Source organism: Procambarus clarkii, chromosome 41 (assembly GCF_040958095.1).
Source record: "Procambarus clarkii isolate CNS0578487 chromosome 41, FALCON_Pclarkii_2.0, whole genome shotgun sequence".
NCBI lineage: Eukaryota > Metazoa > Arthropoda > Malacostraca > Decapoda > Cambaridae > Procambarus > Procambarus clarkii.
In genome coordinates, this window is record NC_091190.1 from 31,901,043 (window position 1) to 31,925,183 (window position 24,141).

At 52.6% G+C, this 24,141-nt stretch overlaps 2 protein-coding genes across 2 annotated transcripts; one reads left to right on the forward strand and one right to left on the reverse strand.

Annotated features, from left to right (window-relative positions):
- Window positions 1-598: 598 nt before the first annotated feature.
- Window positions 599-1,378, reverse strand: LOC138373238 (splicing factor 3A subunit 2-like). The gene has a single exon (XM_069339277.1). The coding sequence runs from the start codon at window positions 1,376-1,378 to the stop codon at window positions 599-601; it is 780 nt and encodes a 259-aa protein (XP_069195378.1).
- A 3,113-nt stretch (window positions 1,379-4,491) lies between these two features.
- Window positions 4,492-18,864, forward strand: LOC138373239 (basic proline-rich protein-like). The gene is made up of 2 exons (XM_069339278.1): window positions 4,492-4,572; window positions 16,717-18,864. Exons 1-2 carry the CDS (start codon window positions 4,492-4,494, stop codon window positions 18,862-18,864), a joined length of 2,229 nt encoding a protein of 742 aa, XP_069195379.1.
- Window positions 18,865-24,141: the final 5,277 nt, after the last annotated feature.

Below are 24,141 nucleotides of genomic sequence, written 5' to 3' on the forward strand. Positions count from 1 at the left end.
GTGGCAGCAGGTTGGTGGCAGCAGGTTGGAGGCAGCAGGTTGGAGGCAGCAGGTTGGTGGCAGCAGGTTGGAGGCAGCAGGTTGGTGGCAGTAGGTTGGTGGCAGCAAGTTGGTGGCAGCAGGTTGGAGGCAGCAGGTTGGTGGCAGCAGGTTGGAGGCAGCAGGTTGGTGGCAGCAGGTTGGTGGTAGCAGGTTGGAGGCAGCAGGTTGGAGGCAGCAGGTTGGTGGCAGCAGGTTGGTAGCAGCAGGCTGGAGGCAGCAGGTTGGTGGCAGCAGGTTGGTGGCAGCAGGTTGGAGGCAGCAGGTTGGTGGCAGCAGGTTGGTGGCAGCAGGTTGGAGGCAGCAGTTCGGTGCAGCAGGTTGGTGGCAGCAGGTTGGTGGCAGCAGGTTGGAGGCAGCAGGTTGGAGGCAGCAGGTTGGAGGCAGCAGGTTGGAGGCAGCAGGTCGGAGGCAGCAGGTCGGATGCAGCAGGTTGGAGGCAACAGGTTGGTGGCAGCAGGTTGGAGGCAGCAGGTCGGAGACAACAGGTTGGAGGCAGCAGGTCGGAGGCAGCAGGTCGGAGGCAGCAGGTTGGAGGGAACAGGTTGATGGCAGCAGGTCAGAGGCAACAGGTTGGAGGCAGCAGGTCGGAGGCAGCAGGTCGGAGGCAGCAGGTTGGAGGCAACAGGTTGGAGGCAGCAGGTCGGATGCAGCAGGTTGGAGGCAGCAAGTCTGAGACAGCCGGTCGGAGGCAGCAGGTCGGAGGCAGCAGGTCGGAGGCAACAGGTTGGAGGCAGCAGGTTGGAGGACGCAGGTCGAAGGCAGCAGGTCGGAGGCAACAGGTTGGTGGCAGCAGGTCGGAGGCAACAGGTTGGTGGCAGCAGGTCGGAGGCAGCAGGTCGGAGGCAGCAGGTCGGAGGCAGCAGGTCGGAGGACGCAGGTCGAAGGCAGCAGGTCGGAGGTAGCAGGTTGTAGGCAGCAGGTCTGAGGCAGCAGGTCGGAAGCAGCAGGCTAGCTGGAGGCAGCAGGTCTGAGGCAGCAGGTCGGAAGCAGCAGGATGGAGGAACAAGGTCGGCGGCAGCAGGTCAGAGGTAGCAGGTTGGAGACAGCAGGCCGGAGGTAGCAAGTCTGAGGCAGCAGGTCGGATGCAGCAGGTCGGAGGCAGCAGGTCGGAGGTAGCAGGATGGAGGTAGCAGGTTGGAGGCAGCAGGTCGGAGGCAGCAGGTCGGAGGACGCAGGTCGAAGGCAGCAGGTCGGAGGTAGCAGGTTGTAGGCAGCAGGTCTGAGGCAGCAGTTCGGAAGCAGCAGGCTGGAGGCAGCAGGTCGGCGGCAGCAGGTCAGAGGTAGCAGGTTGGAGACTGCAGGCCGGAGGTAGCAAGTCTGAGGCAGCAGGTCGCATGCAGCAGGTCGGAGGCAGCAGGTCGGAGGTAGCAGGTTGGAGGAAGCAGGTTGGAGGCAGCAGGTCGGAGGTAGCAGGTTGGAGGTAGCAGGTTGGAGGCAGCAGGTCGGATGCAGCAGGTCGGAGGCAGCAGGTCAGAGGTAGGAGGTTGGAGGTAGCAGGTTGGAGGCAGCAGGTCGGAGGTAGCAGGTTGGAGGAAGCAGGTTGGAGGCAGCAGGTCGGAGGTAGCAGGCTGGAGGTAGCAGGTTGGAGGCAGCAGGTCGGATGCAGCAGGTCGGAGGCAGCAGGTCGGAGGCAACAGGTCGGAGGTAGCAGGTTGGAGGCAGCAGGTCGGAGGCAGCAGGTCGGAGGCAGCAGGTCGGAGGCAGCAGGTCGGAAGCAGCAGGTTGGTGGCAGCAGGTTGGTGGCAGCAGGTTGGAGGCAGCAGTTCGAATGCAGCACGTTGGTGGCAGCAGGTCGGTGGCAGCAGGTTGGAGGCAGCAGTTCGGATGCAGCAGGTTGGTGGCAGCAGGTTGGTGGCAGCAGGTTGGAGGCAGCAGTTCGGACGCAGCAGGTTGGTGGCAGCAGGTCGGTGGCAGCAGGTTGGAGGCAGCAGGTTGGTGGCAGCAGGTTGGTGGCAGCAGGTTGGAGGCAGCAGTTCGGATGTAGCAGGTTGGAGGCAGCAGGTTGGTGGCAGCAGGATGGTGGCAGCAGGTTGGAGGCAGCATTTCGGATGCAGCAGGTTGGAGGCAGCAGGTTGGAGGCAGCAGGTTGGAGGCAGCAGGTTGGTGGCAGCAAGTTGGTGGCAGCAAGTTGGAGGCAGCAGGTTGGTGGCAGCAGGTTGGTGGCAGCAGGTTGGTGGCAGCAGGTTGGAGGCAGCAGGTTGGTGGCAGCAGGTTGGAGGCAGCAGGATGGTGGCAGCAGGTTGGTGGCAGCAGGTTGGTGGCAGCAGTTTGGTGGCAGCAGTTTGGTGGCAGCAGGTTGGTGGCAGCAGGTTGGTGGCAGCAGGTTGGTGGCAGCAGGTTGGTGGCAGCAGGTTGGTGGCAGCAGGTTGGTGGCAGCAGGTTGGTGACAGCAGGTTGGTGGCAGCAGGTTGGTGGCAGCAGGTTGGTGGCTGCAGGTTGGTGGCAGCAGGTTGGTGGCAGCAGGTTGGTGGCAGCAGGTTGGAGGCAACAGGTTGGTGGCAGCAGGTTGGAGGCAGCAGGTTGGTGGCAGCAGGTTGGTGGCAGCAGGTTGGTGGCAGCAGGTTGGTGGCAGCAGGTTGGAGGCAGCAGGTTGGTGGCAGCAGGTTGGAGGCAGCAGGTCGGTGGCAGCAGGTTGGTGGCAGCAAGTTGGTGGCAGCAGGTTTGAGGCAGCAGGTTGGTGGCCGCAGGTTGGAGGCAGCAGGTTGGTGGCAGCAGGTTGGTGGCAGCAGGTTGGAGGCAGCAGGTTGGAGGCAGCAGGTTGGTGGCAGCAGGTTGGTGGCAGCAGGTTGGAGGCAGCAGGTTGGTGGCAGCAGGTTGGTGGCAGCAGGTTGGAGGCAGCAGGTTGGTGGCAGCAGGTTGGTGGCAGCAGGTTGGTGGCAGCAGGTTGGAGGCAGCAGGTTGGTGGCAGGAGGTTGGAGGCAGCAGGTTGGTGGCAGCAGGTTGGTGGCAGCAGGTTGGTGGCAGCAGGTTGGAGGCAGCAGGTTGGAGGCAGCAGGTTGGAGGCAGCAGGTCGGAGGCAGCAGGTCGGAGGCAGCAGGTTGGAGGGAACAGGTTGATGGCAGCAGGTCGGAGGCAACAGGTTGGAGGCAGCAGGTCGGAGGCAGCAGGTCGGAGGCAGCAGGTTGGAGGCAACAGGTTGGAGGCAGCAGGTCGGATGCAGCAGGTTGGAGGCAGCAAGTCTGAGACAGCCGGTCGGAGGCAGCAGGTCGGAGGCAGCAGGTCGGAGGCAACAGGTTGGAGGCAGCAGGTTGGAGGACGCAGGTCGAAGGCAGCAGGTCGGAGGCAACAGGTTGGTGGCAGCAGGTCGGAGGCAACAGGTTGGTGGCAGCAGGTCGGAGGCAGCAGGTCGGAGGCAGCAGGTCGGAGGCAGCAGGTCGGAGGCAGCAGGTCGGAGGACGCAGGTCGAAGGCAGCAGGTCTAAGGTAGCAGGTTGTAGGCAGCAGGTCTGAGGCAGCAGGTCGGAAGCAGCAGGCTAGCTGGAGGCAGCAGGTCTGAGGCAGCAGGTCGGAAGCAGCAGGCTGGAGGCAGCAGGTCGGCGGCAGCAGGTCAGAGGTAGCAGGTTGGAGACAGCAGGCCGGAGGTAGCAAGTCTGAGGCAGCAGGTCGGATGCAGCAGGTCGGAGGCAGCAGGTCGGAGGTAGCAGGTTGGAGGAAGCAGGTTGGAGGCAGCAGGTCGGAGGTAGCAGGTTGGAGGTAGCAGGTTGGAGGCAGCAGTTCGGATGCAGCAGGTCGGAGGCAGCAGGTCAGAGGTAGGAGGTTGGAGGTAGCAGGTTGGAGGCAGCAGGTCGGAGGTAGCAGGTTGGAGGAAGCAGGTTGGAGGCAGCAGGTCGGAGGTAGCAGGTTGGAGGCAGCAGGTCGGATGCAGCAGGTCGGAGGCAGCAGGTCGGAGGCAACAGGTCGGAGGCAGCAGGTCGGAGGTAGCAGGTTGGAGGCAGCAGGTCGGAGGCAGCAGGTCGGAGGCAGCAGGTCGGAGGCAGCAGGTTAGAGGCAGCAGGTCGGATGCAGCAGGTCGCATGCAGCAGGTCGGAGGCAGCAGGTCGGATGCAGCAGGTCGGAGGCAGCAGGTCGGATGCAGCAGGTCGGAGGCTGCATCTCCATAACCCCGGACAACATGGTTTCAGAACAGGGTGCTCTTGCCTGTCGCAGTTGCTGGACCACTATGATATGGCATTAGATGCTATGGAAGACAAACAAAACGCTGATGTAATTTACACAGATTTCGCAAAAGCTTTTGATAATTGTGAAGAGCTCAGTCCCCCAGGGTACTGTGCTTGCTCCAGTACTTTTTCTCATCCTCATATCGGACATAGACCAGAACACAACCTATAGCACTGTATCATCCTTTGCAGATGACACTAGGATTTTCATGAGAGTTGGCAACATAGAGGACACGGCAAACCTCCAATCAGATGTAGATCAGGTCTTTCTATGGGCTACAGAAAATTATATGATGTTTAACGAGGAAAAGTTCCAGCTCATGCGCTACGGAAAAATTGAAAATATAAAAGCAAAAACCACGTACAAAACTCAGGCAAATCATAACATAGAACGAAAAGGAAATGTAAAGGATCTGGGTGTACTCATGTCGGAAGATCTTACCTTTAAAGAACACAATAAAGTAGCCGTCACAACTGCAAGAAAAATGACGGGTTGGATAACAAGAACTTTTCACACTAGAGATGCTATACCGATGAATGATACTTTTCAAAACGCTTGTGCTCTCTAGAGTGGAGTACTGCTGCACAATGACAGCCCCTTTCAAAGTTGGAGAAATTGCTGACCTGGAGAGCGTGCAGAGATCCTTTACTGCTAGAATCCACTCAGTAAAACATCTAAATTACTGGGACCGACTAAAGAGCGTAAATCTGTACTCCCTTGAGCGCAGGCGGGAGAGATACATAATAATTTACACGTGGAAAATAATTGAGGGGCTGGTTCCAAACCTGCACACAGAAATAACATCACATGAGACCAGAAGACATGGCAGGATGTGCAGACTACCCCCGTTGAAAAGCAGAGGTGCGACAGGTACTCTGAGAGAGAACTCTATCAACATCAGAGGGCCGAGACTGTTCAACACGCTTCCACTACACATAAGGGGCATAACTGGCCTACCCCCCACAGTGTTCTAGAGAGAAATGGATAAGCACCTCCAAAGGATACCTGATCAACCAGGCTGTGACTCATACGTCAGGTTGCGAGCAGCCGCGTCTAACAACCTGGTTGATCAGTCCAGCAACCAGGAGGCCTGGTCGACGACCGGGCCGAGGGGACACTAAGCCCCGGAAGCACCTCAAGGTAACCTCAAGGTAAGGTAGGTGATGATGATAGAGGGAAGTGGTGGTGGTGATAATGGTGGAGAGTAGTGGTGGTAGTGATGATGGTGCAGGGTAGTGGTGATGATGATGAAGGGTTGTAGTGGTGGGTAGTGGTGATGATGATGGAGGGTAGTGGTGGTGGTGATGATGGAGAGTAGTGGTGGAGGGTAGTGGTGATGGTGGCGGAGGGTAGTGGTGATGGTGGTGGGTAGTGGTGTTGATGGTGGAGGGTAGAGGTGGTGGTGATGGGGGTGGGTAGTGATGGTGGTGGGTAGGGGTGGTGGTGGAGGGTTGTGGTGGTGATGATGGTGAAGGGTAGTGGTGGTGATGATGGTGGAGGGTAGTGGTGTTGATGGTGGTGGATAGTGGTGGTGAGGATGATGGAGCGTAGTGGTGGTGGTGATGGGGGAGGGCAGTGGTGGTGATATTGGAGGGTAGTGTTGATGATGGTGGAAGGTAGTGGTTGTGATGGTGGTGGTGGGTAGTGGTAGTGATAATGGTGGATAGTGGTGGTGGAGGATAGTGGTGGTGGAGGGTAGTGGTGGTGATGGTTATGTTGGTGGTAGGTAGTGGTGGTGATGGTGGTGAAGGGTAGTGATGGAGGTGGAGGGTAGTGGTGATGGTGGAGGGTAGTGGTGATGATGGTGGTGGAGGGTAGTTGGGGTGATGGGTGATGGTGGTGAAGGGTAGTGGTGGTGATGGTGGTGGAGGGTAGTGGTGGTGGGTAGTAGTGAAGGGTAGTGGTGGTGATGATGGTGGAGGGTAGTGGTGGTGATGGGTAGTGGTGGTGATAATAGTGGAGGGTAGTGGCGGTGATGATGGTGGAGGGTAGTGGTGGTGGTGGGTAGTAGTGGTGATGATTATGAAGGGTAGTGGTTGTGATGGTGGTGGAGATGATGGTGGAGGGTAGTGGTGGTGAGGATGATGAAGGGTAGTTGTGGTGATCGTGGTGGGTAGTAGTGGTGATGATGGTGGAAGGTAGAGGTGGTGATGGTGGTGGAGGGTAGTGGTGCTGAGGATGATGGAGGGAAGTGGTGGTGATAATGGTGGTGGGTAGTGGTGGTGATGATTGTGGAGGGTTGTGATGGTGGTGGAGGGTAGTGGTGGTGGTGATGACGGAGCGTAGTGGTGGTGATGTTGGTGGAGGGTAGTGGTGGTGATGGGTAGTAGTGGTGAAGGGTATTGGTGGTGGAGGGTAGTGGTGATAATAGTGGAGGGTAGTGGTGATGATGAGGGTGGTGGGTTGTGGTGGTGATGATGGTGGAGGGCGGTGGTGGTGATGATAGTGGAGGGTAGTGGTGGTAATGATGGTGGAGGGTAGTTGTGGTGATAGTGGTGGAGGATAGTGGTGGTGAAGATGATGGAGGGTAGTTGTGGTGATGATAGTGGAGGGTAGTGGTGGTGGAGGGAAGTAGTGGTGAGGATGATGGAGGGTAGTGGTGGTGATGATAATGGAGGGTAGTGGTGGTGATAATGGTGGTGGGTAGTGGTGGTGGTAACGGTGGAGGGTAGTGGTGGTGAGCATGATGGAAGGTAGTGGTTGTGAGGATGGTGGAGGGTGGTGGTGGAGGGTAGTGGTGGTTATGGTAGTGGTGGTGATAATGGTTTGGGTAGTGGTGGTGATGATGGTGGAGGGTAGTGGTGGTGATGGTGAAGGGTAGTGGTGGTGATGATTGTGGAGGGTAGTGGTGGTGATAGTGGTGGTGATGATGGTGGAGGGTAGTGGTGGTGATGGTGGTGGTGAGTAGTGGTGGTGGGTAGTAGTGGTGATGATGATAAAGGGTAGTGGTGGAGATGATGGTGGAGGTTAGTGATGGTGGTGGAGGGTAGTGGTGGTGAGGATGATGGAGGGTAGTTGTAGTGATGGTAGTGGGTAGTAGTGGTGATGATGGTGGAGGGTAGTGGTGGTGATTATGGTGAAGGGTAGTGGTGCTGAGGATCATGGAGGGTAGTGGTGGTGGAGGGTAGTGGTGGTGATGATGGTGGAGGGTAGTGATAGTGGTGGTGAGAATGATGGAAGATAGTGGTGGAGGTTAGTGGTGATAATTGTGGAGGGTATTGGTGATGATATGGGTGGTGGTGGAGGAGGGTAGTGGTGATGATGGTGGTGGTGATGATGGTGGAGGGTAGTGGTGGTGATGATGGTGGACGGTATTGGTGTTGATTGTGGTGGAGGGTAGTAGTGGTGATGGTGGTGGAGGGTACTGGTCGTTATGATGGTGGTGGGTAGTGGTGGTGGTGAAAGGGTACTGGTGGTGGGGAGTGGTGATGATGGTGGAGGGTAGTTGTGATGATGTTGGAGGGGTAGTGGTGATGTTGGTGGAAGGTATTGATGATGATGGTGGAGGGTAGTGGTGGTGATGATGGTGGTGGAGGGTAGTGGTGGTGATGATGGTGGTGGAGAGAAGTGGTGGTTATGGTGGTGGTTAAGATGGTGGTGGGTAGTGGTGATGATGGTGGAGGGTAGTGGTGATGATGGTGGAGGGGTAGTGGTGGTGATGGTGGAGGGTAGTGGTGATGATGGTGGAGGGTAGTGGTGGTGATGATGGTGGTGGTGGGTAGTGGTGGTGATGATGGTGGTGGAGGGTAGTGGTGGTTATGGTGGTGGTGGGTAGTTGTGGTGATGGTGGTGAAGGGTATTGGTGGTGATGGTGGTGGAGGGTAATGGGGGTTATGGTCGTGGTGGGTAGTGGTGGTAATAGAGGTGAAGGGTAGTGTTGGTGATAATGGTGGTTGGTAGTGGTGGGGATGATGGTGGAGGGTAGTTGTGGTGAAGATGAAGGGTTGTGGTGGTGATAATGTTGGTGGGTAGTGGTGGTGATGATTGTGGAGGGTTGTGATGGTGGTGGAGGGTAGTGGTGCTGAGGATGATGGAGGGAAGTGGTGGTGATAATGGTGGTGGGTAGTGGTGGTGATGATTGTGGAGGGTTGTGATGGTGGTGGAGGGTAGTGGTGGTGGTGATGACGGAGCGTAGTGGTGGTGATGTTGGTGGAGGGTAGTGGTGGTGATGGGTAGTAGTGGTGAAGGGTATTGGTGGTGGAGGGTAGTGGTGATAATAGTGGAGGGTAGTGGTGATGATGAGGGTGGTGGGTTGTGGTGGTGATGATGGTGGAGGGCGGTGGTGGTGATGATAGTGGAGGGTAGTGGTGGTAATGATGGTGGAGGGTAGTTGTGGTGATAGTGGTGGAGGATAGTGGTGGTGAAGATGATGGAGGGTAGTTGTGGTGATGATAGTGGAGGGTAGTGGTGGTGGAGGGAAGTAGTGGTGAGGATGATGGAGGGTAGTGGTGGTGATGATAATGGAGGGTAGTGGTGGTGATAATGGTGGTGGGTAGTGGTGGTGGTAACGGTGGAGGGTAGTGGTGGTGAGCATGATGGAAGGTAGTGGTTGTGAGGATGGTGGAGGGTGGTGGTGGAGGGTAGTGGTGGTTATGGTAGTGGTGGTGATAATGGTTTGGGTAGTGGTGGTGATGATGGTGGAGGGTAGTGGTGGTGATGGTGAAGGGTAGTGGTGGTGATGATTGTGGAGGGTAGTGGTGGTGATAGTGGTGGTGATGATGGTGGAGGGTAGTGGTGGTGATGGTGGTGGTGAGTAGTGGTGGTGGGTAGTAGTGGTGATGATGATAAAGGGTAGTGGTGGAGATGATGGTGGAGGTTAGTGATGGTGGTGGAGGGTAGTGGTGGTGAGGATGATGGAGGGTAGTTGTAGTGATGGTAGTGGGTAGTAGTGGTGATGATGGTGGAGGGTAGTGGTGGTGATTATGGTGAAGGGTAGTGGTGCTGAGGATCATGGAGGGTAGTGGTGGTGGAGGGTAGTGGTGGTGATGATGGTGGAGGGTAGTGATAGTGGTGGTGAGAATGATGGAAGATAGTGGTGGAGGTTAGTGGTGATAATTGTGGAGGGTATTGGTGATGATATGGGTGGTGGTGGAGGAGGGTAGTGGTGATGATGGTGGTGGTGATGATGGTGGAGGGTAGTGGTGGTGATGATGGTGGACGGTATTGGTGTTGATTGTGGTGGAGGGTAGTGGTGGTGATGGTGGTGGAGGGTACTGGTCGTTATGATGGTGGTGGGTAGTGGTGGTGGTGAAAGGGTACTGGTGGTGGGGAGTGGTGATGATGGTGGAGGGTAGTTGTGATGATGTTGGAGGGGTAGTGGTGATGTTGGTGGAAGGTATTGATGATGATGGTGGAGGGTAGTGGTGGTGATGATGGTGGTGGAGGGTAGTGGTGGTGATGATGGTGGTGGAGAGAAGTGGTGGTTATGGTGGTGGTTAAGATGGTGGTGGGTAGTGGTGATGATGGTGGAGGGTAGTGGTGATGATGGTGGAGGGGTAGTGGTGGTGATGGTGGAGGGTAGTGGTGATGATGGTGGAGGGTAGTGGTGGTGATGGTGGTGGTGGGTAGTGGTGGTGATGATGGTGGTGGAGGGTAGTGGTGGTTATGGTGGTGGTGGGTAGTTGTGGTGATGGTGGTGAAGGGTATTGGTGGTGATGGTGGTGGAGGGTAATGGGGGTTATGGTCGTGGTGGGTAGTGGTGGTAATAGAGGTGAAGGGTAGTGTTGGTGATAATGGTGGTTGGTAGTGGTGGGGATGATGGTGGAGGGTAGTTGTGGTGAAGATGAAGGGTTGTGGTGGTGATAATGTTGGTGGGTAGTGGTGGTGAGGATGATGGAGGTAGTGGTGGTGAGGATGATGGAGGGTAGTGGTGGTGATGATAGTGGAGGTTAGTGGTGGTGATGGTGGATTGGGTAGTGGTGGTGATGTTGGACGGGAGTGGTGGTGATGATCGTGGTGGAGGGTAGTGGTGGTTATGGTGGTGGTGAAGAGTAGTGGTCGTTATGGTAGTGGTCGTTATGGTAGTGGTGGTAATAGTGAAGGGTAGTGGTGGTGATAATTGTGGTGGGTAGTAGTGGTGATGGTGGAGGGTATTGGTGGTGATGGTGAAGGGAAGTGGTGGTGATAATGGTGGTGAGAAGTGGTAGTGATGATGGTGGAGGGTAGTGGTGGTGGTAGTGGTGGTGGTGGTGGGTAGTGGTGGTGAGGATGATGGAGGGTGGTGATGGTGGGGGATAGTGGTGGTGGAGGATTGTGGTGGTGGTGATGGTGGAGGGCAGTAGTGGTGATGATGGAGGGTAGTGTTGATGATGGTGGAGGGTAGTGGCGATGGTGGTGGAGGGTAGCGGTGGTGATGATGGTGGTGGGTAGTGGTGGTGATGATTTTGGAGGGTAGTGGTGGTGATGACGATGGAGGGTAGTGGTGGTGATGATGATGGAGGGTAGTGGTGATGATGATGACAGAGGGAAGTGGTGGTGGTGATAATGGTGGAGAGTAGTGTTTGTGGTGATGGTGGTAGGGTAGTGGTGATGATGATGAAGGGTTGTGGTGGTTGTGTGGTGGTGGGTAGTGGTGATGGTGATGGAGGGTAGTGGTGGTGGTGATGATGGAGAGTAGTGGTGGTTGTGTGGTGGAGGGTAGTGGTGATGGTGGTTGAGGGTAGTGATGGTGGTGGGTAGTGGTGTTGATGGTGGTGGGTAGTGGTGGTGGTGATGGTGGTGGGTAGTGGTGGTGGTGATGGTGGTGGGTAGTGGTGGTGGTGATGGTGGTGGGTAGTGGTGGCGATGGTGGTGGGTAGTGGTGGTGATGGTGGTGGAGGTTTGTGGTGATGATGGTGGAGGGTAGTGGTGGGGATGATGGTGGATGGTAGTGGTGTTGATGGTGGTGGATAGTGGTGGTGATGGTGGTGGAGGGTAGTGGTGGTGACGGTGGTGGAGGTAGTGGTGGTGATGGTGGTGGAGGGTAGTGGTGGTGATGGTGGTGGACGGTACCTGGTTGATACGGGGTTGATGGGGTTCTGGGAGTTCTTCTGCTCCCCAAGCCCGGCCCGAGGCCAGGCTCGACTTGTGAGAGTTTGGTCCACCAGGCTGTTGCTTGGAGCGGCCCGCAGGCCCACATACCCACCACAGCCCGGCTGATCCGGACCTTCTCTTAGGATGTCCACGGTTGTTCTGGCAATATTTCTTATAGTCGCTGGGAGGACGTTCAACAACCGCGGACCTCTGATGTTTATACAGTGCTCTCTGATTGTGCCTATGGCACCTCTGCTCTTCACTGGTTCAATCTTGCATTTTCTTCCATATCGTTCATTCCATATCGTTCGGTAGTGGTGATGATGGTGGTGAAGGGTAGTGGTGGTGGAGGGTAGTGGTGGTTATGGTGGTGGTGGGTAGTGGTGGTAATAGTGGTGAAGGGTAGTGGTGGTGATAATGGTGGTGGGTAGTAGTGGTGATGATGGAGGGTATTGGTGGTTTATGGTGAAGGGTAGTGGTGGTGGGAAGTCGTAGTGATGGTGGAGAGTAGTGGTGGTGATAGTGGTGGTGGGTAGTGGTGGTGAGGATGATGGAGTGTAGTTCTGGTGATGGTGGTGGATAGTGGTGGTGATGGTGGTGGAGGATTGTGGTGGTGGTGATGGTGGAGGGCGTATGTGGTGGTGGTGGAGGGTAGTGTTGATGATGGTGGAGGGTAGCGGTTGTGATGGTGGTGGGTAGAGGTAGTGATGGTGGTGGGTAGTGGTGGTGATGGTGGTGGAGGGTTGTGGTGGTGATGATTGTGGAGGGTTGTGGTGGTGATGGTGGTGGAAGATAGTGGTGGAGGGTAGTGGTGGTGTTGGTTATGGATGGTAGTGGTGGTTATGTTGGTGGTGGGTAGTGGTGGTGAAGGGTAGTGATGGAGGTGGAGGTAGTGCTGGTGAGGATGATGGAGGGTAGTGGTGGTGGTTAGTGGTGATGATGGAGCGTAGTGGTGATGATGGTGGTGGAGGGTAGTGGTGGTGATGATGGTGGAGGGAAGTGGTGGTTATAGTGGTGGAGGGTAGTTGTGGTGGTGACGGTGGTGGAGGGTAGTGGTGGTGATGGTGGTGGAGGGTGGTGGTGGGTAGTGGTGGTGATAATGGTGGTGGGTTGTGTTGGTGATGATGGTGGAGGGTAGTGGTGGTGATGGGTAGTGGTGGTGATGACAGTGGAGGGTAGTGGTGGTGATGATGGTGGAGGGTAGTGGTGGTGGTGGGTAGTGGTGGTGATGATGGTGGTGGGTAGTAGTGGTGATGATTATGGAGGGTAGTGGTTGTGATGGTGGTGGAGGATAGTGGTGATGATGGTGGAGGTCATTGGTGTTCGAGGGTAGTAGTGGTGAGGATGATGGAGGGTAGTTGTGGTGATAATGGTGGTGGGTAGTGGTGGTGATGGTGGAGGGTAGTGATGGTGGTGGAGGATAGTGGTGAGAATGATGGAAGGTAGTGGTGGTGAGGATGATGGAAGGTAGTGGTGGTGGTTAGTGGTGATAATAGTGGAGGGTAGCGGTGGTGAGGGGTAGTGGTGGTGATGATGGTGTAGGGAAGTGATGGTAATGGTGGTGGTGATGGTGTAGGGAAGTGATGGTAATGGTGGTGGTGATGGTGAGTAGTGGTGGTAATGGTGGTGGTGGGTAGTGGTGGTTATGGCGGTGAAGAGTAGTGGTGGTGATTGTGGTGGAGGGTAATGGTGGTGATAATGATAGTGGGTTGTGGTGGTGGAGGGTAGTGGTGGTGGAGGGTGGTGGTGGTGGAGGGTAGTGGTGGTGGAGGGTAGTGGTGGTGGAGGGTAGTGGTGGTGGAGGGTAGCGGTGGTGGAGGGTAGTGGTGGTGGAGGGTAGTGGTGGTGAAGGGTAGTGGTGGTGGAGGGTAGTGGTGGAGGGTAGTGGTGGTGTTGGAGGGTAGGGGTGGTGGAGGGTAGTGGTGGAGGGTAGTGGTGGTGGAGGGTAGCGGTGGTGAGGGGTAGCGGTGATGGACGGTAGTGGTGGTGGAGGGTAGCGGTGGTGAGGGGTAGGTAGTGGCTGGAATGGTGTTCACATCTTAATGAACACACCTCTCTCGGAGAGATGTGGCAGCAAATTCACCGGGCCAAAGGGAATAAACACCTAATGCTCCACACCCCAAGGATCCTCAACAGGAAGCCGAAGTACTAGCAACCAGGTTTGCAGAGAGAGCAGCCAGCAATCAACTTCCACCAGATGTATTAGCAGTACAGACCGGACTAGAGGAAGAAAGGTGGCACAGAATCCTTACAGCATGTGAAGAAGTCTCTGACACTAATGCCCCCTTCACACTGGATGAGCTCAATCGGGCTAAGAAAAACTCCAAGGATACATCCCCTGGAGCCGACAAAATAACCTATAAAATTATTAGAAACCTCGGCCCAGAGGGAGACGCTGCATACCTAAGGTTAATTAATTTAGCCTGGACTTCTCAAACTAGACCTTCTGCTTGGAATAGAGTAGACATAGTGCCGATCCCAAAACCCAAAGATCCAGCTAATCCCAGGCCCATCTCTCTTCAAAGCTGTGCAGCCAAGACGGCTGACAGAATGGCACTCAACAGACTGGAGTGGAAAATGCCTAAACTGCACCATGATATGTATGCCTATAGAAGAGGGGTTGGCACAATGGAATGTATTACAACTCTGTTAGCCCACATGAATGACAGACCAGGAATGCTGATATTCCTGGACCTCGAAAAAGCCTTTGAACTGGCTAGCGCCCCAGCTATTCTCTGCTGCCTCATTGACAAAGAGGTCAGAGGTAACCTGCTCTCCTGGACCAAAAACTGTCTCATAAACAGAGAAGCAAGAGTGAAACTTCATGGCACAGTCTCTGAGTACAAAAGACATGAAAATGGTACACCACAAGGAGGTATTCTCAGCCCTCTTCTCTTCAACTGTTTAATGGAAAGAATAATGAGGTTGAAACTCCCACATCACTGCAGGCTGCTAAACTACGCGGACGACTTTGTCATCATCATAAAAGGAAGGGATGCGGCGCGCCTTGCACCCAAATGCTTAGACTGCATCAGTAAAGAGGCAAAACAGATTGGGATCAAACTCAACCCCTCAAAGTCAAAGGCCATGCCCATAAAAATAGCGAAGCCCAACATCCAACTCACAGTACAGGGTCAACCAATAGAATGGGTCGACACCTATCAGTATCTAGGAATCATCCTGGACACACACATGAATTTCAATGCTGAGGTCACTTACTTGAGAGAGCGAACTGCGGCCCGGACGGCAATCCTCAGGTCGCTAACCTCCCTTTCTGGAGGAGCCAATCTGCAAGTCCTTCGCACATACTATGTACAGGCAGTCAGATCAGTGATCGATTATGCCGCACCTGCACTCACAAATCTATCACACCAACAGTGGAAAAAGCTTGAAGTTGCCCAAAACAATGCTATGAGAGCTGCACTGGGAGCCCCCATGTGGACCAGGCTTGAAACTCTTAGACTGGAGACGGGTTGGCCCTCTCTACAAGAAAGAATATCACAAAGGACAGCTACAATTATCAGTAAGTTAATTATTTCTTCTGATCCAATCCCAGTACGGCAGGCCTTGGTGGTTGGATTAGGCCAAAACAATGGAAACTCTTGGGTTGCAAGAGCATGAAAAGTCCTAAACAGACTACATTTAAAAAACATGATTCTTGATAGAGAGGGTGATCATCCACACCCAAATTACACTCCTTCCACGCCGTGGGAAGAGCCTACTTTCAAAATAGTAATAAAAAGCCTCCCAATGAAAAAGGCTGCCTATGATCCGACAATCCTAAGGCGCATAATAGAAGAGCAAATGTATAGCATAGCAGTAGCAGGAGTCACCCACATCTTCACAGACGGATCGGTGGACACAGAAAATGAGAGTGCTGGCGCTGCTCTTTGCACGACCAGCGTACAGGCATATTGGAGACTGGGAGGACTAGTATCATCAACCCAAAGTGAGCTGTTTGCCATACAACAGGCATTCGCATATGTGATTGCACAAAACACTCAAAATGCAATCATACACAAAGACTCAAAAGCTGCACTTCAAATACTAGGACAAAAACAGTGGAAAGATAATGTGGAAATAATTACCACCATTTTGTATCTTGGAGCAGTCGCTAAAGGCAAAGGACTCAACATAACTTTAAACTGGATTCCATCCCATTAAATGAAAAAGCTGATGAAATTGCTAAATTGGCAACTCGTCATCCAGTGATACATCAAACAATTCAACCCAGCCTAGAGAACATAAAAAACATCATCACCAAAAAACTCTCACATCTCAACAAAGCCTACCTACACCAGAGAATAGCTGAAGGTTCGCCATCTGCAACATGGTATCTTCAGGCAACCAAATTAGAAAGGTTAAATATCCCAAAAGGAATCCACAGGGAAATAGCAGTTAGGCTATATAGACTACGTCTAGGTTACAGATGCAACTGGGAGATTGGTGAACCCCGACAGAGAGAGTGCATCTTCTGCCAAACTGTCACAGAAAAGCCATTACTTCACTATCTTCTGGAATGTGAAGCAACCAATGACCTTAGAAGAGCTTTAAGAGTTCCTGAATCATGCAGTGGCCACCCTGAAGCCATCAACACAGCCACTCTAATGGTCAACAAAGGTGTCCAGCAGCTGGACACCCTCATAAAGACTGTGAAGCAGTATCCTCCCCAGCGATAACAGCTTGATGGTTAAATGCAACCTCAGAATACTGAGAAAAAAAAAAATTGTACCACTTACGGGCTATTCATGCCCGTGCCACCTCTTAGGTGGCTTAATCTTTATCAATCAATCAGTGGGAACCACTTGTCAAGCGTCGCTGTGTTCAGAAATTCACTGCTGGAGTAAGAGCTTCCAGTGACTGGGCTGAGAGAGGCGCTGGCACGTCTACCCCCTACACTTTATTGTCGTCTACTGGGGTACAGTGTTTGAAGGGAGCTGATTTGCCCGACCCTCGAGACGTCACCGTCTAGGGTGGCCGCTGATGGGTGGAGGCGCCACATGTACACAAACCGACCAGGACCGTTAGGGTACTAGCAGGCAACCACTCGTGGTGAATGGTGGTAGCTTGTGGTGGACGTTGGTTGTGGTGGTGGATGGCGGTAAGCTGTGGTGGTGGTAGGCTTTGGTGGTGGTGGTAGGTTGTGCTGATGGATGGTGGTTGATGGGGGTGGGCTTTGGTGGTGGTAGATAGTGGTAGGCGAGCGGCAACAGGTAGCAGACTGTGGCCGGCCGCCTGTACTCACCTAGTTGTGCTTGCGGGGGTTGAGCTATGGCTCTTTGGTCCCGCCTCTCAACTGTCAATCAACTGGTGTACAGATTCCTGAGCCTACTGGGCTCTATCATATCTACATGTAAAACTGTGTATGGAGTCAGACTCCACCACATCACTGCCTAATGCATTCCATCCATTAACTACTCTGACACTGAAAAAGTTCCTTCTAACGGCCCGTGGCTCATGCGGGTACTCAGTTTCAACCTGTGTCCCCTTGTTCGCGTCGCGCCAGTGTGGCCGCCCGCCTGTGGTCGCCCACCTGTGGCCGCCCACCTGTGGCCGCCCACCTTTGTCCCCTTGTTCGCGTCCCGCCAGTGTGGCAGCCCACCTGTGGCCGCCCACCTGTGTCCCCTTGTTCGCGTCCCGCCAGTGTGGCCGCCCACCTGTGGCCGCCCACCTGTGTCCCCTTGTTCGCGTCCCGCCAGTGTGGCCGCCCGCCTGTGGCCGCCCACCTGTGGCCGCCCGCCTGTGTCCCCTTGTTCGCGTCCCGCCAGTGTGGCCGCCCGCCTGTGGCCGCCCTACTGTGGCTGCCCGCCTGTGGCCGCCCACCTGTGGCCGCCTGCCTGTGGCCGCCCACCTGTGGCCGCCCACCTGTGGCCGCCTGCCTGTGGCCGCCCACCTGTGGCCGCCCGCCTGTGGCCGCCCACCTTTGGCCGCCCGCCTGTGGCCGCCCACCTGTGGCCGCCCGCCTGTGGCCGCCCACCTGTGGCCGCCCACCTGTGGCCGCCCGCCTGTGTCCGCCCGCCTGTGGCCGCCCACCTGTGGACGCCCGCCTGTGGCCGCCCACCTGTGGACGCCCGCCTGTGGCCGCCCGCCTGTGTCCGCCCGCCTGTGGCCGCCCGCCTGTGGACGCCCGCCTGTGTCCGCCCGCCTGTGTCCGCCCGCCTGTGGACGCCCGCCTGTGGCCGCCCGCCTGTGTCCGCCCGCCTGTGGACGCCCGCCTGTGTTCGCCCACCTGTGTCCGCCCGCCTGTGGACGCCCACCTGTGGCCGCCCGCCTGTGGACGCCCACCTGTGTCCGCCCACCTGTGGCCGCCCACCTGTGGCCGCCCGCCTGTGGACGCCCGCCTGTGGACGCCCGCCTGTGGACGCCCACCTGTGTCCGCCCGCCTGTGGACGCCCACCTGTGGACGCCCGCCTGTGGACGCCCACCTGTGTCCGTCCGCCTGTGGACGCCCACCTGTGGCCGCCCGCCTGTGGCCGCCCACCTGTGGCCGCCCGCCTGTGGACGCCCACCTGTGTCCGTCCGCCTGTGGACGCCCACCTGTGTCCGCCCGCCTTGTGTCCGCCCGCCTGTGGCCGCCCACCTGTGGCCGCCCACCTGTGGACGCCTACCTGTGGACGCCCGCCTGTGTCCGCCCGCCTGTGGACGCCCGCCTGTGTCCGCCCACCTGTGGCCGCCCGCCTGTGGCCGCCCGCCTGTGGCCGCCCGCCTGTGGCCGCCCACCTGTGGCCGCCCACCTGTGGACGCCCGCCTGTGTCCGCCCGCCTGTGGACGCCTGCCTGTGGCCGCCCGCCTGTGTCCGCCCGCCTGTAGACGCCCGCCTGTGTCCGCCCCCCTGTGGCCGCCCGCCTGTGGACGCCCACCTGTGTCCGCCCACCTGTGGCCGCCCGCCTGTGGACGCCCACCTGTGGCCGCCCGCCTGTGGACGCCCACCTGTGGCCGCCCGCCTGTGGACGCCCACCTGTGTCCGCCCACCTGTGGCCGCCCGCCTGTGGACGCCCACCTGTGGCCGCCCGCCTGTGGCCGCCCACCTGTGGCCGCCCGCCTGTGGCCGCCCACCTGTGGCCGCCCACCTGTGGCCGCCCGCCTGTGGCCGCCCACCTGTGGCCGCCCACCTGTGGCCGCCCACCTGTGTCCGCCCACCTGTGGCCGCCCGCCTGTGGACGCCCGCCTGTGTCCGCCCGCCTGTGGCCGCCCACCTGTGGCCGCCCACCTGTGGACGCCCGCCTGTGTCCGCCCGCCTGTGGACGCCTGCCTGTGGCCGCCCGCCTGTGTCCGCCCGCCTGTAGACGCCCGCCTGTGTCCGCCCCCCTGTGGCCGCCCGCCTGTGGACGCCCACCTGTGTCCGCCCACCTGTGGCCGCCCGCCTGTGGACGCCCACCTGTGGCCGCCCGCCTGTGGACGCCCACCTGTGGCCGCCCGCCTGTGGACGCCCACCTGTGTCCGCCCACCTGTGGCCGCCCGCCTGTGGACGCCCACCTGTGGCCGCCCGCCTGTGGCCGCCCACCTGTGGCCGCCCGCCTGTGGCCGCCCACCTGTGGCCGCCCACCTGTGGCCGCCCGCCTGTGGCCGCCCACCTGTGGCCGCCCACCTGTGGCCGCCCACCTGTGGCCGCCCACCTGTGGCCGACCGCCTGCGGGGAGGGAGATTAGATTAAGTGCTTGTCTGATAAATGCTGAGGCCATAGAGGGGAATTGTCTTACTGTGGATGAAATGCTAAGTGATCATTTTTTATTACGAACACAGCTTCAACTAAATAACAAGAATGCCTGCCTTCGGAGGAAAAGTTAGAGTTTAATGAAGGAGAATTAAGGGGTCTTGTTGGTCATGAAGTCTTGGTATGATACTTATAATATCAGTATCAGTATGAAGGCTGATACTTCAGCCTTCATACGGCTGAAACATTTTATGAAGATCTAATTAAGGAGGTAGATGTATGTAATGCGACATTGAACTGAAGATCATCCACTATATAAAAGCATGATTATATAAAGCAGTATATAAAAAGACAAGAAGACTCAGATGTGGTATCAAGGTTGTATGTCAGGTGTGAGATCTTTTGAACTCGGCACACCTCAGGGAGGAGTGTTGAGTCCCACCCTGTTTAATGTACTAGTGAATAAGATAGCATCTGAGAGATACTCAAATGGGGTAACTCCGATCATATATGCCGATGTTATTTTGTTTCAGGACAAAGATATTTCATAGGTTCAAACGGTGTTGTGTAATTTCGGAAACCTGTGTCACCATATGGGGCTGGTGGTTAATGAAGACAAAACTAAGTTTGAATGTAGAAGTCGGAGGCCCATTATATTGTAAATAAAAGATAAAAATATAGAGAGAGTTAACTATATACAAATATTTAGGCATATATGTTGTATATACTTATTAGAGTTTGGAAGCTGAGATGAACAGACTGTTGGGTCAATGTCGGAAGAGATTACAACCTCTGAAGGCCTTGGCATGCTGTGGAAAGGGAGTGGGAGTCCCTGTGCTTAGAATGATATACTTGAGTACTGTAAGATCCCTTATTGATTATGCTACACCTGTCATTTCTTGTTTTGCTAAAGGTAGGATGGGCAAGTTGGAGGAGGTACAAAATGAAGCCATGAGAATTATCTTAGGATGCCCAAGAAACGTTATGACTGAGATAATGAGGATGGAGTTGAATCTGCAGAGTATTGGGGATAGAATTTCAAAGATAAATGTAGCCTCTGCCATTAGATTAATGAGAAGTGGGGGGAGCTAATGAATTAATCCTTTCTGTTCAAAAGATGGGAAGTAATGAACAATGTATGATAAAGAAGAGAGCATGTATGAGTACCTTATGCTCTAATGTTATAAAATATGATGTTATTCCAGAAAGTATTGTTTTGCCTAAGAGACAATTCACACCACCATGGGAGGATTGTAAAGCAGATGTGTAATTATTCCCTTCCAAAAGACAAAAAGCATGTATGAAATAGGAGAGCTGAGGGCAACATATGATTGCATAATTCGAAAATTACCTACAGAAAACACTCTACATGTATATTGTAATGGGTCAGTAGCTAGGGATGGGAAGGCAGGATGTGGAGTCTTGATCAGGGAGTACACTGACATCGGCACTGTAGATACTGTTATTGGACGCCGCTTAACTGACAATGTCTCTTCATCGAAGGCTGAACTCCAAGGTGTATTAGTAGGATTACAGGAAGTAGTCAAATGTGGTAAACATGCCTGTGTTTTTTATATACATAGTAGAGGAGCGTTGGAGTCTTTTAAATAGCAGACGCCCAGTATACCAGAATATTGTGATAGAGTGTAGAGAGAATGTTTAGACATTAGAAAAAAAGGTATAAAGTAAGATTCATGTGGATCCCTTCACATGTGGGAATACTGTTGAATAAGGCAGTTGATGAGATAACCAAGAGAGCCTCGGAAGAACTCTTGTCGATGTTGTATGTCAGAAAACTTTGAAACAAATAAAGACAATTATCAAGATGATCCAAGAGGATGAAGAAAAAGTTAAGTGAATGGCAATGGTAGACAGTAGTAACACATTTAAGAATTATGCAATAATAAATACAAATTCGTCCTTCACTTATGGTAGAGGAAAGTCTACTTGAAAGGACTCAATTTACAGGAGATTACAGTAGGATACAAATATATCTTTTTTTTTATCTTTATTTAAAAAAATACAATATAAATTACATATACATAAGTGTTACAGGGCAATTATACATTACAATTCTTAGTGAACAAGTGTTTCAGTAGTACAGAACAAGATGTTTAAAAAAAACTGAATGTTATACTTATTTACCTATAAACGATTTACAAAAATTGGAGAATAAATTTACATTAAAATACAGGGGAAATTATTACATTTATATATATTTTATATAATTCTCAGTTAACAAATTTTCCATATCATCACCGAGCACGAGCCTTAAACCCCAAATGTTATTCCTGATCCTGCCTCGCAAGAACTTCAATATTTTGTCTACTGAGTAACCTTCCTGCCTGCCTATCCACACACAAAAAATGTAATCAGAAAGTAACATAATTATTGTATTCCTAATTTTCTTGCATTTTATGTCAATATGAAACATTAAAAACCTCATTAACTCCACTCTTATACTTGGTTCACATAAAGCTTTAAGAGTGTCTCGAATCCAGTTTACAAGAACAACTTTCTGCTTACAGAAATAAAATATATGCATATTATTTTCAATTTCAGTACATTGGTCACACCTATTGTTGTCCTTAATGCCCAACATCAACAACCTATCATTAGTAGGAAGGGTCTCATGAATATAGCGATACAACAGCTCACGTTGTTTTGGGGCAATATATTTAACATGAAGGTTTGCCCATATTACTTGCCAGCTAAAGAGTGGATATGCCTCCTCTACTCTAGGAACTATATTTGGTAGTATAACATCATACACTTGTTTACTGTTCATCATTAAAAAAAACCTTCAATATTACAAATCCGCCTGAGAACATCAATTGCACATGAATAAAAGCGCGGTGAAATAAAGGCAAGGTCAGTATACTCTGGCATATGTATCAAATAGCTAACACGTAATTTACAATAGTAATGTCCTAGTGCATTTACACTATCCCTCTGCATTATCTCCTTTCTAAAAGTAACACATAAGATTGCCAATGACTTATGGTACACATTCAGTATTCCTATTCCACCGTTTTTCTTACCTTTACATAGGGTAGTTCGTTTAGTTGGTTGGTATCTACCATACCATACATATCTAAAAATAGTTTTGTCAATCTCTATAGCACTTTTCTTGTCTATGGGAAAGCTGTGAGACAAATACCACACTTTAGACAAAATTTTGCAATTGATTATTACAGCCTTCTGAAACAGGGTCAATTTCCTATTTGACAACATATTCGTTGCAACTATTATATTCCCACATAGTACTTGCCAATTCGTAACCAATGTTGTTTCATATGTTTTACACCAGCAAATCCCAAGAGCTTTAATAGACTCTACTACCTTGAACCATGAACCTGTCCAGTTAACCTTATTGCACCAACTGCCAAGCCCCATCATATACGTTTTGTTCTTGTTAATAACAGAACCTGTTGCTCTTTCAAAGTTGTCTAACTCATCCTGAACATTCACCACCGAGTCTTCTGTCGACACAAAAATAGTTGTATCGTCTGCATAACCAACAACAGGAAGTGTCATAGCATTAGGAAGACGAGGTGGAACAATAAAGTCATTGCTTTTTATTGCCAAGTACAGTGGCTCTTGAAATATAACATACAAAATCATTGAAAGGGGACATCCCTGACGTACAGATCGTTCAACTGAAAAAGGTTTACTTAAGACTCCATTGATACAGACGCTGCTCCGACACTGTTTATAAAGCATACGGATCCAATCAATAAATTCTTGTGCTACTCCTACCCTATCCAATATTTCTAATACAAACTGAACATCAACACGGTCAAAGGATTTCGACCAGTCGAGGTTTATCATGGAGGAAGGAACATTATTCTCAGACACATAATACACAACATCCCTAATTACATTATTACAATTGATTATAGATCTTCCAGGCACACCACAAAACTGTTCCTTTGATATAATTTTATCCATTGCAATCCTAAGTCTATTTGCCAACAGTTTCGATACTATTTTATAATCCTGGTTTAGTAGGGAAAGTGGCCTCCAGTTCGTTAGAATATACAAATCACCCGTTTTAAGTATCATCTTAATAATCCCATGAAATTGTGACATGCTAAGCTTCCTATGCTGTATGCTATACTGCACCACTTGTACAAAGTCTTTACCAATGACATCCCATAGATAGAAATAAAATTCCGCCGGGAACCCATCACAGCCAGGTGATTTACCTTTCTTTAAACTCCTGACCACACTCCACACCTCCTGCTTATCTACAGCTGCCAATAATGACGTGTTGTCATCCTGGGTTAAAACCCGTGTACATTTTCCAAGGAAATACTCCTGCATACCTTGGTCTACATTCACTTTTTTGTACAATTTCTCTAATTCACCCCGAACATAACATACAATCCCATCCGTATTTGTCATATCCGTCCCATCACCTGCTTTAATACTAGTCACAAGTGTTGTATCCTTGTTATTCTTGACTTTACTTAACAAATAAGGAGAGAGTTTTTCACCATACATCCTATCATTAATCTGGAGGCGAACATTGACTCCTTCAGATATTTCATCCCTCAATTTGTTAATTCTGTTTTTTAAAATGGTAATTTCTTCATACTTGTATAATCCCATATTGACCTTTACATAAAGTTGTTTTAGTCTGTGTTGGAATAAGTTTAACAGACCATATTTTTCAGCAGCCTTTCGCTTGGATACTTTCACGAAGAAACTTTTGCATGCAACTTTACACATGTCCCACCACTCCAATAGACATCTGAACTTACGTTTTTGCCCAACCAGATGTTCCCACAATACTTGAAAATTATCAATTACATCTCTACTCTGCAACAGACTGCAATTGAGCTTCCATGACCCTGTCCCCACTTTAACCTGATCGTCAATAACAAGCTTCACCACAACCATACAGTGATCTGAAAAGCTGACCGGAACAGTACTGCAAGAACTAATTTTATCATGTAACGAGTGCATATATATTCTGTCAAGCCTAGAACCATAATTCTGGCGAACATATGTGTATTCATATACACCTCCGTTAACGCTATTTGCATCCTTGAGACCAATACATTTCAAAAGTGTAATTAAAGCAGGAGATACACATGCGTTCGACTGAATGCTACAATCTCTCATTGAAGTGACACAATTAAAGTCGCCACCAAAAATAACGTTACGCGTATCATTTCTGAAAAAATATAATAACTCGTTAGAGAACAAGTCCTCCCTCTCTTTCTTCCTGCGGGTGCCAGAGGGAGCATACACATTAAGTACAGGAATTAT

Coding starts and splice junctions, on each gene's coding strand:
- LOC138373238 (XM_069339277.1), bottom strand. CDS start 1,378: ATGCGACCTGCTGCCTCAGACTTGCTACCTCCGGCCTGCAGTCTCCAA.
- LOC138373239 (XM_069339278.1), top strand. CDS start 4,492: ATGTTTAACGAGGAAAAGTTCCAGCTCATGCGCTACGGAAAAATTGAA. Junction 4,573..16,716: donor AAACCACGTACAAAACTCAG/GCAAATCATAAC, acceptor GCGTCGCGCCAG/TGTGGCCGCCCGCCTGTGGT.